The 12,850-nt window shown below is 41.1% G+C and overlaps 1 protein-coding gene across 23 annotated transcripts in view; it reads left to right on the top strand.

Annotated features, from left to right (window-relative positions):
- DST (dystonin) overlaps positions 1–12,850 on the top strand; it is a 523,559-nt gene that overhangs the window by 332,829 nt on the left and 177,880 nt on the right. For all 23 annotated transcript variants that reach the window (XM_068142981.1, XM_068142971.1, XM_068142968.1 and 20 more), the window contains 3 exons: positions 4,758–4,889; positions 7,127–7,215; positions 8,177–8,312. In XM_068142981.1, the coding sequence (XP_067999082.1) occupies positions 4,758–4,889; positions 7,127–7,215; positions 8,177–8,312 (357 nt within the window). The remainder of the gene's footprint in view (positions 1–4,757; positions 4,890–7,126; positions 7,216–8,176; positions 8,313–12,850) is intronic.

The following is a 12,850-nucleotide window of genomic DNA, read 5'->3' as shown; positions in this document are numbered from 1 at the left end:
AGGGAGGAACTCTCATTTCTGTGCTACTCTGTTGTATATCTTTGTATATATTGTAAATATTGTAAATTTGTATATATTCCCCTGCATATCCTACATTGCTTTGTAAATATACAGCTCCACTGCTTTGCTAATTCAGCTGTGAGTTTTTTTTTCCCTTTCCCTTCAATTTTCTTTCCCTTTACTTTACAGGGGGGAGGGAGAAGGCTTATTGGCCTTACCCTTCCAACCCTACCACATGGTTTTTTTTTCTTGGCTTACCCAACGTGCGGCAGATAATTAGTTTAATTTATTACTTGATTGATTTAGTGTTTTCTAGCTGAATTAGCAAACATGAAGGTGTCGTGGTTTGTGGACCGATTATTCTTTTCAATTTTTGGAGCTCTGGTTTACAGATATTGTTTGGGTTTGATTTTGGATTACCTGGGTAAATATTTGGTGCGGTCAGTATTCAAGGACCATGGGTGTTATGGAAGTCAAAGCCAGGAACGGGGAGGAAGAACTGCCCATTGTAAATGCAGATCAGGTTCGTGATCATCTGAAGAACCTGAAAGTGTTCAAGTCCATGGGACCCGACGGGTTACACCCACGGGTACTGAGAGAACTGGCAGATGAGGTTGCTAAACCCCTCTCTATTATATTTCAAAAGTCATGGCAGTCTGGTGAAGTCCCCACAGACTGGAAAAGGGGAAACATTGCCCCCATCTTCAAAAAGGGCAAGAAGGAGGAACCAGGGAACTACAGGCCAGTCAGTCTCACCTCTGTGCCTGGAAAGATCATGGAGCAGATCCTCCTGGAGTCACAACTCGCTCAAAAGAATAGTGAAGAGGTGATTGGGAACAGTCAGCATGGCTTTGCCAAGGGCAAATCCTGCTGACCAACCTGGTGGCCTTCTATGAGCAGGTGACAAAATTAATAGACGAGGGGCGAGCAACTGATGTCGTTTACCTGGACCTGAGCAAAGCCTTCGACACTGTCCCACACCACATCCTGGTCTCCAAACTGGTGACACATGGGTTTGATTGGTGGACCACTAGATGGATAAGGAACTGGCTTGATGGCCGCACCCAAAGAGTGGCTGTCAATGGCTCCATGTCCCAGTGGAGGCCAGTGACAAGCGGAGTCCCTCAGGGATCAGTCCTGGGACCTGTCTTATTCAACATCTTTGTGGGGGACATGGACAGTGGCATTGAGTGCACCCTCAGCAAGTTTGCTGATGACACCAAGCTGTGTGGTGCAGCAGACACGCTGGAGGGAAGGGAGGCCATCCAGAGGGACCTTGACAGGCTGGAGAGGTGGGCACAAGCCAACCTCATGAAGTTCAATAAGAGCAAGTGCAGGGTCCTGCATCTGGGTCGAGGCAATCCCAGGCACAAATACAGGCTGGGCAGTGACTGGCTGGAGGGTAGCCCTGAGGAGAGAGACTTGGGGGTGCTGGTGGACAAAAAGCTCAACATGAGCTCTCAATGTGCTCTTGCAGCCCGCAAAGCCAATCAGATCCTGGGCTGCATCAGGAGAAGTGTGGCCAGCAGGTCGAGGGAGGTGATCCTCCCCCTCTACTCAGCCCTGGTGAGACCCCACCTGGAGTACTGTGTCCAGTTCTGGAGCCCCTATTACAAGAGGGATGTGGAGGTGCTGGAACGTGTCCAGAGAAGGGCCACAAGGATGATCAGAGGGCTGGAGCACCTCTCCTATGAGGACAGAGTGAAGGAGTTGGGGCTGTTCAGTCTGCAGAGGAGAAGGCTCCGAGGTGACCTAATTGTGGCCTTCCAGTATCTGAAGGGGGCCTACAGGAAGGCTGGGGAAGGACTTCTCAGGATCTCAGGCAATGATAGGACTAGGGGGAATGGAATGAAGCTGGAGGTGGGGAGATTCAGGCTGGATGTGAGGAGGAGGTTCTTCACCATGAGAGTGGTGAGGCCCTGGAATGTGTTGTCCAGGGAGGTGGTCGAGGCCCCGTCCCTGGGGGTGTTTAAGAGCAGGCTGGACAAGGCTCTGTCCAGCCTGATCTAGTGTGGGGTGTCCCTGCCCATGGCAGGGGGGTTGGAACTAGATGATCCTTGTGGTCCCTTCCAACCCTGACTGATACTATGATACTATGATCTGTGATGACCTTCATGGAGAATCACAAATGGTGTTTCCTAACACAGTCATGAATTGCTGTATAACTTGTTTGTACAAACCATGAAGTAGTATGAACCTCTACAAGTAGAATGTTACAAAGTTGAAATATATAGATAAACTTAGGCAGATTAAAGATATCAAAATACCGACTGTGTTTTCACTTTTTACCTTGTCGTAGGGTTGGAAGGGTAAGGCCAAAAAGCCTCCTCCCTCCCCCCTGTAAAGTAAAGGGAAGGAAAAATTGAAGGGAAAGGAAAAAAACCTCACAGCTGAATTAGCAAAGCAATGGGTGCTGTATATTTACAAAGCAGGGAAACACAGGGAAATATATACAAAACTTACAATATTTACAGTATATACAGAAATATACAACAAAGTGGCACAGAAATGAGAGTTCCCCCCTCTGCTGAGGGGGTTCCCCACCTCTGCTCCCCCTTCTCTCTCCCCCTTTCCCCAGAGAGGGTTAGAAAAGAGAGAAAAGAGGAAAAAGTCAGAAGCAGTTATGTGTTAATTGGAAAGCAGTTAATACAGGCCTTGCAGCTTATCAGTTTCAAGGTCAAGCCTTGGCCGAAAGCCCAGAAACAGCGAGCTGCTGCCACCGAAGGAGCGGAAGAAAGACTGACCAGAAAAGTGCAGGAATTCCCAGGAAACTCTGCTGCACTCCCAGTTCAGAAGGTGCTTCCTCCCAATCTACCAATGAAATTAGTTTAGATTCTTCTTTTTGTTTACAAACATCCGACCACCATATTCCCTTTCTTAAGGGGCAGCCTCAAACGGTCACATACCCGAAGGACTTGTCTCATATTAGCTGCATGTAGATAGTGTAAAGAAGAAGTTATACTGAGGTGGGTGAAGTTTAGTGAAAAACAAATAGGTTTAAGTGAGACAAGAATTTTTATTCTTGAACGAGGTTGCACTTTTTACCAGTAAAGACAGTGCAGGATTTTAAGTGACCACAGAATCATACATGGTACAGAATTTTACAATAGAATAGAACAGAATAGAATAGAATTAACCAGGTTGAAAGAGACCTTTGAGATCATTGAGTCCAACCTATCATCCAACACTATCTAATCAACTAAACTATGGCACCAAGGTTTATTTTATGTCATGCGATGGTGGGGATTGAAGGGACCTCTGGAGATCAAGTCCAACTCCCCAGCTAGAGCAGATACACCTAGATCAGTTTGCACAGAAAGGCATCCACAAGGGTTTTGAAAGTCTTCAGAGAAGGAAACAACTTCCCTGAGCAGCCTGTTGCAGTGCATCATCACCCTCTTCTCCTTAAATTCAAGTGAAACCTCCTGGGTTCTAGTTTGTACTTACTGCCCCTTGTCCTGTCACTGGCTATCACCAAAAAGAGCCCAGCCCCAACTTCATGACCTCCACGCTTTAGATACTTATGTGCGTTTGTAAGATCCCCTCTCAGCCTTATCCTTTCCAGCCTAAAGAGCCCCAGGTCTCTCAGGGTTCCTCAGGAGAGAGATGCTCCACTTCTTTCATGGTCTTTGTGGCCTTTTGTTGAACTCTCTCTAGTAGTTCTCTGTCCCTCTTAAACTGAAAGCTTAGAATTAGATGCAGTACTCCAAGTGTGATCTCACTGAGTCAGAGTAGATGGGGGGGGGGGAAGCCTGTCTCAACCTGCTGGCCACACTTAATGCACCCCAGAAATGTGTTGGCCTTCGAGGCCACAAACGGCACGTTGATGGCTTATGGTTAACTTGTTTATCACCGGTCCCAGGTCCTTCTGCTTTCCATTTAACTTAGTATTATAAACCAGTCTGCAGATAGCAGTTATTTTACAAAAGAGGCAGTAAAATATACAAAGGTTAAATCTGCATTCCAGTAAATGCTTATTCATAAGTAATTTTTCTCACACTCACATTTCATTAATTTTAATGCTCACATCATAAAGTTACGTATCTTTTTTTTCTTCTCACTTAGGTAACTTTTTTCATGCTCTGATAGGCAAATTAATTTTTTTTTTTAAAGTTCCATTGAAATCAAATGTCTTCATCTTTACATGTGATACATGGAAAGTGTATTTTCTACGTATTGACAAATTCAAACTACTGACGTGTTGTACTACTGTAACATTAAATATATTTTCCTGTGCAGAAAAAATAAAAAATCTTGTGTGTTTTACTTTTATTGCTCTTGTTTCTGTAGACATCAAAGCAGTGTGTCCTTCCTAACTGTAATTTAGTAACCCGTGTGCATAGATTGCAAAATACTGATCCCCTATGCTGGCTGTACATAGCCACCCCTGAGGGCAATGCAAAGGCAGCAATGCAAAGATACTTCATATGCAAATGTTGAGGTTTTATGTGCTGAGTAATGGCTGGGAAGCTGTACTTTTTCTTAATGGTAATCATTTTATAATGAATGTACATATGTATGAATGATCACTGTAATCACAATTACAGATAATTTCAGGAATTACTTTAGTTAATATCTGGAATTAGTGGCATTTTTGTTCTTACATCAAAGTGTTATAGTAATGCATGTGGTGATAAATAAAAATAAATCAATTTATTGTTTTAATGATAATACTGCCATTGTAGAATTGTGTTTATGTGGACGTTAATGTTAAGTATTCCAACAATTTGCTTTTTACAATTCGTGGTGCTGATCAGAAATCAATGGAAGAAGAAAAGAAAGAACATGTTGAAAAAGCTGGGCATTTACTGAAATGGATGTCAAACCTCAGCAAGACACTGAGCAAACAAGGAGAAAAGACTGAAAAGACAGATTTGCCTAAGCAGCAGGTACACAGATATCTTTTGGTAAAATGCCAGTTCCTCCTTTCAGGTTTTTGTGTTCATCAAACCAACAAAATACTCTGGAGTGCTTTGTTTTGTTTTGTTTTTTCTCTCCAAATCACCATCCACATTTTCCTAAAGGTAGAATTTCACACCTGGGGTGTGATGTATGCTAGCACTGTGCAATGTTGGTTTAGAGAAACTAGACCCTGCAGACTGTACCTCAGCTTCTGTAGAGGGACAGTGCATCCTGGCGGGATGACATTTTGTGGGTCTGCCCCCTTGTTCTGCAATAGTTCAGTATGTCTGGTAACTTCTACCTTGGAACCCAGGTGCAGTCTTAGGGAATAGAGCAGCTAGTCCCTAGGCTGCAGGAGTGTCCCATCTTGCCACCTTTGTATTTAACAGGTACATTTCATTATGCACAGTTGTAATTCTGACCATAAATTTCCATCTGTGAAGTTCTGTATCATTTTAAGAGCTCCTCTGCTCAGCTTGTCTCATGACATAGCTTAGTGACACCTCAAAGTTCTGTGTGCACACTAAGCAGCAGAGAGATGGAGCAGCATCTTGTCCACATCCCTCAGTACAGGGCTGAATGTGTGGTCGTGCAAACAGGGTTTTGACCATCCTGGCAGCCTGTTCCTACATTTTTAGTTTGGTCACAGGTGGTGGTTCAGGTTAGAGCCACTGGAGCAGCATGTATAGAAAAGAAGCTTTCTGTCAGGCTGGTTGGCAGTCCTGCAGTCCTGGTGGCCACCAGTCCCACTGTTCATAGAGGGTCAGTGCTAGTTCTGTTTCTGAGTTTGTCCCTGTTTCTATAGGAAGAAGTAAGGTGGTATTGATTTGAACATACTGATTGGTGAATCACTAATAGTTAGGATTTCAAAAACATTCAACAGTGGTCTTTTTCTGTCCTTGTTAATGACAAACCTTTGTCAGTGTTGGGCCAATACTCAACTCCTTAGAGCATCTCAGCTTACCACAGCAGCTGTGGCTGGCATGTTCCCCATTCAGCCTGAGCCCTTGGCAAGTAACCTGTGAGAGAGCTGCCACAGCCTCCAGCCTGTGGCAGATGGGTGTTTGCCAAGGGTTTTCCTTCCCTTGTGATGATATTGCCTTCCAGAGGTGCCTAGTTTTGTCTCCGCTGACTATCACAGGTGCCTTGACAAGTTATGTAGAAACATGTAGATTAGTGATTTGATAGCTAATGTTAGCTGAAAAGCTTTTTGCACAGCAGTTTGAGGTTGCTGTGGGATGTAGCCATGGAGTAAGTGGAGAAGAGCTGGTGTCAGTAACAGTACACAGCAGCCACAGTGCTGCCAGTTCCCTAAGCAATGTGGAGCTCCTGACCCCATCTGCCATCTCAGCTAGCTCATGTACCTTCTTCTGTAATGCTTACCGTGCTTGCTCTCTTGGTTTCTGCCCAAGCAACACAACTGGGATTGTGGATCACTGGCAATTACTGCAAGAGAAGCCACGGTCAGGCCTTTTGATGTGATGCACACAGAGACAGAATTGGTTATGTCCAGAGACTAGGTGCATGCAGAGCTCAAGCACCTTGCTAGAGTTCTCTCAATGAAGGTATTTTGGACTTACTACTTGAAGTTCTAGACTCCCCTTTGATACTTCACCTTTGTTTATCCAAAATAAGTGCTTTTCTCTGGAGAAACTGCAGGTAGCTTCTCAGAAGTAAAAGATTACATTCTCACAAGTTCCTCTGCCAGAACAAGTGGTTTAGTGTGGATGACATGGATATGATAGCAGGGAGAATATTAATAAGTAACTAATTTTTATTTTCATGTATCTGATGCTGCATTTGTCACTGTCATAGAATTTCATGAAGATTGTAGCCTTCTGGTATGCTCTTTTAAAGAGTTGTTGCCTTTCATCTTGTTGAGCATCTAGAACATGACTGTCATACGCATAACTTTATGAAGCTGATTTAAACTGTACCAGATGTTATAAGAGAGTTTAAATGGATGGTTAATCTTCAATAGAAGTTTAAAATAATTTTTTTTTTGTTTCACCTAATGAACAGCTTATTTAACCAAATGATTTGTCCATATATAAATGGTACACTGCCACAGTAAATAATATAACTTTCAGAACAGGCAGTATCTAGGGGAATTGAATTTAGTTCTGGATAGAATATTAAGGTTTTTGTTTGGTTGTTTTTGTTTTCTTTTTAGATATGCGCATACTTAAGTCATGAACACTGTTTTTTTATTATTATTTTTCAGATTTCCCTGGATGAGATGTCAACCAAGAAAGAACAAATAGCTGAAGCTCTGCAGACTACTCAGTCATTTTTAGCTAAGCACAGTGACAAGTATGATAGCTTTTATTTTTGAACTCATGGAAATTAATTGAATCAGCACATAACTGTTCTCTTGAAAAGAAATCATATTCTTGCCTTACAGTTCAATTACATTTAATATACAAATACATCAGATTTTTCCTTCAATTTTATAATTTTGTCTCCCCATTTGCATAAGCTAGATGCAGTTTTGTTTATTGCAGGAGTTTTGCTAGGTTTCTGTATCTCTGGTCAGCTTAAGATAGTAATTTTCATTTGCAGTCAAAAGAATAGAATAGAATAGTATAGAATAGAATAAACCAGGTTGGAAGAGACCTTCAAGATCATCGTGTCCAGCCTATCATCCAACACCACCTAATCAACTAACCCATGCAACCAAGCACCCTGTCAAGTCTCCTCCTGAACACCTCCAGTGATGGCGATTCCACCACCTCCCTGGGCAGCCCATTCCAGTGGGCAATCACTCTCTCTGTGTAAAACTTCCTCCTGACCTCCAGCCTGAACCTTCCCTGGCGCAGCCTGAGACTGTGTCCTCTTGTTCTGGTTTAATTAAAAAGGGTTCTAATTAAAAAATTAGTAGTAAATTAATACTTCAACTATATGTCACAAGTTTTTTTCCTCTGTGTTTGAAGACAGACTACTTAAGACAGTAAATTTGTGAGATACCTCATGACTCCTTGCTAAGCAATGTTACTGTCTTGACTGGTAAGTAGTAGACAAAAGCTTATGTAGTTGTTAAGTGCTTTAGTGATAATTCAACATAAATTCTAGATTAATGTAGATTTTTTTTGCCTAAATGACTAGAAGCAGATCGTGGCTTTCTTGAACATCTTTGTAACTAGTCTGTGTCTTTTTCAGACTAGTTTTACCATATTCCACCCCCTCCCCTTTTGAAATAAAGGTAAGAATATCACTCCCTGCTGGTTACAAATTACTCAGATATCTCCTTCCATTTTTCTTTCTTTCTTAATAGAATGACAGATGAAGAGAGAAATGAAATGGAAAAGCAAGTCAAATCTCTCCAGGAGAGCTACAACCTGTTATCCAATGAAGCTTTGAAGCAGCTGCAGAAAGCACAGTATCTAGGTGATGAGAAGACGGAAGAAAAGGTAATAAGACTGAAACTTTACATTGCAGCTTCTTTTGAGATTTACTGCATGGTTTTGGAACTATAACATTATCAATAAGAGAAGAAGCTGCAGTTAACAGTGTGTAATGGAGGTTTAATTCACTGAAGGTTTTGCCTATCTGCTGTGGAATACTGTGTGTGACTAGCTGTACATACGAACATTCTGCCCATCATATGTTTTTGTGGACAGTCTTAATAATGTGTGCCTTGCATGAAAAAAGACAAACAAATCATTTAATCTCTTAACTCTTCTCTTAAAAGCCATTCTTCAACTGCTAGATAAGTCTGTGTTCCTGCTGCAAAAATGACACAATAAAATAACATGTTAATTTCTCCCATGTATCACTTGGAAATGTTCTAGAAGAGATCTGCTTTCAATTTTTCTTCAAAATCTATGGATATGAAAATGGGAGCACATAATGTGATCATCTCTTGAGACACTACAAATGTATTTGTTAACAGATCTCCATCATAAATATGGAATTCTCAAAAAAATATGTTGCAATTGAGTGTTCTCATATATACATAGAGGCAGTGTCTGTGTATTTAGTTCAAATATTGTTGCCAAACTGACTTCATGCTTTCCATGCAAACTAAATGCAATATTTGGTGATTGAGTATCTGATTCCTTATCAAGTGTATATACAGAAGTGCTGTATGCTGCAAACATGAATAGCATGGTTGCTTTGAATCACATACTGTTTCCAAATATCCTAATCTTTCACAGAGCATGAAAATTTGCCTTTCAGGTATATGTTCTATTTGTTTACTCTGCAATCATATCTCCTCTTGTCTTTCACTAACCCTATTTGTGTATGCAGAGCATAGGTTTTCAATTCACAGATGCATGTTGATTTAAATCTTTTATCACATCGTGTGCTGTTGTATGACTGACATAGATCACTTGCGCATTTGATCTGCTAACATTCACAGCATTCTTCCAGGCCTGGTAAGTACCTGTTTTTATGTTTACCATGCATTAAAACTCAAAAGAAAGTTAAAAATATGCAGTCCAAAGTTAGTGACAACTTTTCTTTTATATTCCTTTTTAGGTGAATAAAGTCATTGCTGGTGTCGTTGACCAAATGACCGGAGAAGTCTTTTCAGTCTTTCAGTCTATTTTAAAAGGTTTTATTGACTATGATACTGGAGTTAGATTACTTGAGAATCAGCTGGTCCTTTCTGGAATAATTTCTCCAGAATTAGGAATGTGTTATGATTTGGAAGAAGCTCTTGCTCATACATTAATTGATGAGCAGATTCTGTTACGGTTACAGGAATTAAGTAATGCAAAGAAGCTTATTTCAGAGTCATCATTATCAAATCTTCCAGTTGTATCAGCTTTAGAACAAGGTCTAATTTTGGAACCTTTGGCTATTAAAATTATTGAGAATCAGCTATCAAGTGGGCTCTTGATTTTGCCATCTACTGGAGAAAAACTGACTTTGCAGAATGCTTTCCAGAGAAACCTGATTTCTCCAACATTATATACAAAGCTTCTGGAAAGACAAGACACGTGTAATGATCTCATAGACCCCAACTGTGCTGAGAAGATTTCCCTTGAACAGATGATTTATAGAAGCATAATACATGAAGGAACAGGGTTAAGACTCCTACCTGTGAAACCACAAGAAAAAGGTAGAATCACATTGAAATGTGGAAGGAAGATAACTATTTTGAGGGCAGCTCATGAAGGACTCATTGATCGGGAAACAATGTTCAGGCTTCTGGGTTCTCAGTTAATATCTGGAGGTATAATTCACCCTGACTCAGGGAAGCAAATGACTCTGGAGGATGCCATGAGACAAGGGATGATAGATCAGGACACTGCTTGTGGGATCCTCACACACCAAGTTCAGTCTGGTGGAATCCTTTCTCCAAATTCAGGACAACGCTTGACTGTTGATGAAGCTGTGCAGTGCAACTTAATATCATCTACCAGTGCATTGCTGGTATTAGAACCACAGAGAGGCTTTGTTGGACTAATTTGGCCTCACACTGGTGAAATATTCCCTATATCAACTTCTTTGCACCAGGAGATGATAACAAATGAGCTGGCATTCAAAATACTAAGCAATAGACAGAAAATAGCTGCACTTTACATTCCAGAAACTTGTGAAATAATTGGTCTAGATAAGGCTGCAGAGTCAGGAATAATAGACACTAATACTGTGTCTGTTTTGACCAATGTAATTTTACCAGATAAAATGCTTAATATGGAAGAATTAGAGTCCCCTTGTAAAAATGCTGCAAAATGGTTATCCTGCCATCTGTTTCTCATGACTGTGAGGAGGAACAGGAGGATTCTGGCACAGAAAACCCTGTATGTCATAATTTAGAACAAGCTAAGAAATTATTCATATCTTACCTGATGGTAAATAGTTATATGGATGCAAACACTGGAGGAAGACTTTTATTATATGATGGACAACTGCAGGAAGCCATCAATATGTTGCTGGATGATGGTGCTACATATAATGCCAGTGTGTCAGAAATGAAGTGTAATAACAAATACATAAGCCAGAAAGGAATTAACCTGAAGTCGGCTGGCAGTGTCACAGGCAGTGTTCAGGGTGATCTTTCAGATGCTGAGAATACTTCTAATAATGGGGAATTAAATCAGTTTGAAGATTTTGGGAATTGCAAATCTTTACAGGGAGATAATCTAATCTTCATGGGTGTAGACCAGATGGTTGCAATGCTACTGATACTGAGCAATCAGAATATACACAGGTGACATTGTTAACTAACCCTGCACAACTTAGCAGTGTTGTAAATAGCACTCAAAATTCCATGAACAGAAATGCATTTAGAGGCCTTCCAGAGACTTCCGAGTGGACAGAACTGTGTAAGCATGACAGTCGGAAGGCAAATTCAAGAAATGCTGAAGGATATCTTCCAAATTATGCAACTCCAAATTATATTTCAGAAATGGAGAAAAAAGAGATTTATATGGCAGACAGTCTGGGAAATGAATACACTTTACAAAATCCCTTGACTGTGAAGGGTTCATCAGATAATGAAACCTGGACAGAGCTGGAAAGGTGCACAACATACAAGCCTCCTGTATTGCACGCTGACAACAGCAGAGTGGTACTGGATAACAATAAGAAAATTGATTTTGTCAGAGGCCATGATTCATCCATCAGTTCAGATACTCAGTATAGACTTCAAGAGGAACTGGTTAGTCCATGTGGTGACACACTACAGTTTGAAGATAATGAATATGGGGAGCAACTTTTACAGGACTATGCTGATGTACATAAAAGGCCATCCCTAGAAAACTCTCTTTATGCACATGGCATGCCATCCTCAGGGGATTGTACAGATTTGTGGAGTGAGCCATATCTAGGAGGCATTCACTGCATGCCTTCATTGGACAGCAATACTGTTACACAGGATGGACCACCTGTGGGGTACAGTAACAGCACAGCACAAAGGCTAACCACAGAAGAAAGCAGTCTTACATTCAGTGAGTTACTGCCCTGTGACAGTATTTCTGACTCATCAGTAGAAGGGAGTGATGGCATCCCAGATTTTAAAAGTAACTGCTTGCAGCATGATTGTGATGAGGTAGCTTCTGAAGATAACAGCTCTCAGTTTGTTGATGATGATGATGATGATGCCTATGAAACACCTCAGGTTGGTGATGATGACAGTGATATCTATGATACTCCACAAATTGATAATGACAGTTCCTGTGGCACTCCTCGAGATGATGATGGTTGTGATACTTTACAGCTGGGTGACAATGATAAAACAGAGCCAGATTTTCAGGTTGAGGAAAGTATTTCACAATCACCAGAAATGTCTGATGTACCAATGGAAGACTTCAAGAATATATTACAAAGGAAACTGAAAAAAGGTCATGTTTACTTCAGGCAGGAGTGTGAACCCCTAAGTTATTCTGATACTAAAGTTTTAATAGAAAGTTTACTCACAATGGTTAGAAGCACCCAGCGTGTGAGTGGCACGTCTAGTGGGCCAAATCTCAAGCAAATAAACAGTGCTGTTGGAACTGCATTAATGTTTAGTGCACTTTGCACAGAAACAAAGGACAGTGACGCTCTTTCATTGCTTTGGCCTGGTTGTAGAAGTCCTGATCTTCTTCGTGATATTCTTAAGCAGGAATCCTGCAAGCAAAAGATGTCTGATCCAGGTGAAAGGAAGTGTGAAACAGATGTGAAAGCTCCTGTGCCAAAGCATACTATTTCTGAACTTCTGGAGATTTTTCAAATCTCATCTGGAGATGAAAATACAAGCAAATTAGAGGAGCTGATAAATGGCTTGCTTACAAACTCAGAAGTTGCTGGCATCAGCACAGAACATGAGGGTAAAGGCAAATTAGGTGGGCTTTGTACTGTTTTCTCAACAGAACAATCAAAATTTGGATCAGAAATTGGAAAAGAGAAAACACTGGCAGATGACAGAGCCGTTGCTTGGAAAAGTGACCAGGAACATGGGAAGACAGAAAGCCTGTCCAAAGGCTTGGCTGAGCCTGTTTGCAAAACAAAAGAA

This window comes from Melanerpes formicivorus, unplaced genomic scaffold, assembly GCF_026170545.1.
Source record: "Melanerpes formicivorus ecotype bairdi unplaced genomic scaffold, bMelFor1.0.p_v2 SCAF_9, whole genome shotgun sequence".
In the NCBI taxonomy this organism is placed as follows: Eukaryota; Metazoa; Chordata; class Aves; order Piciformes; family Picidae; genus Melanerpes; species Melanerpes formicivorus.
Note: the sequence above shows the minus strand (reverse complement) of the source record. Positions and strands in the feature narration are given on the sequence as shown.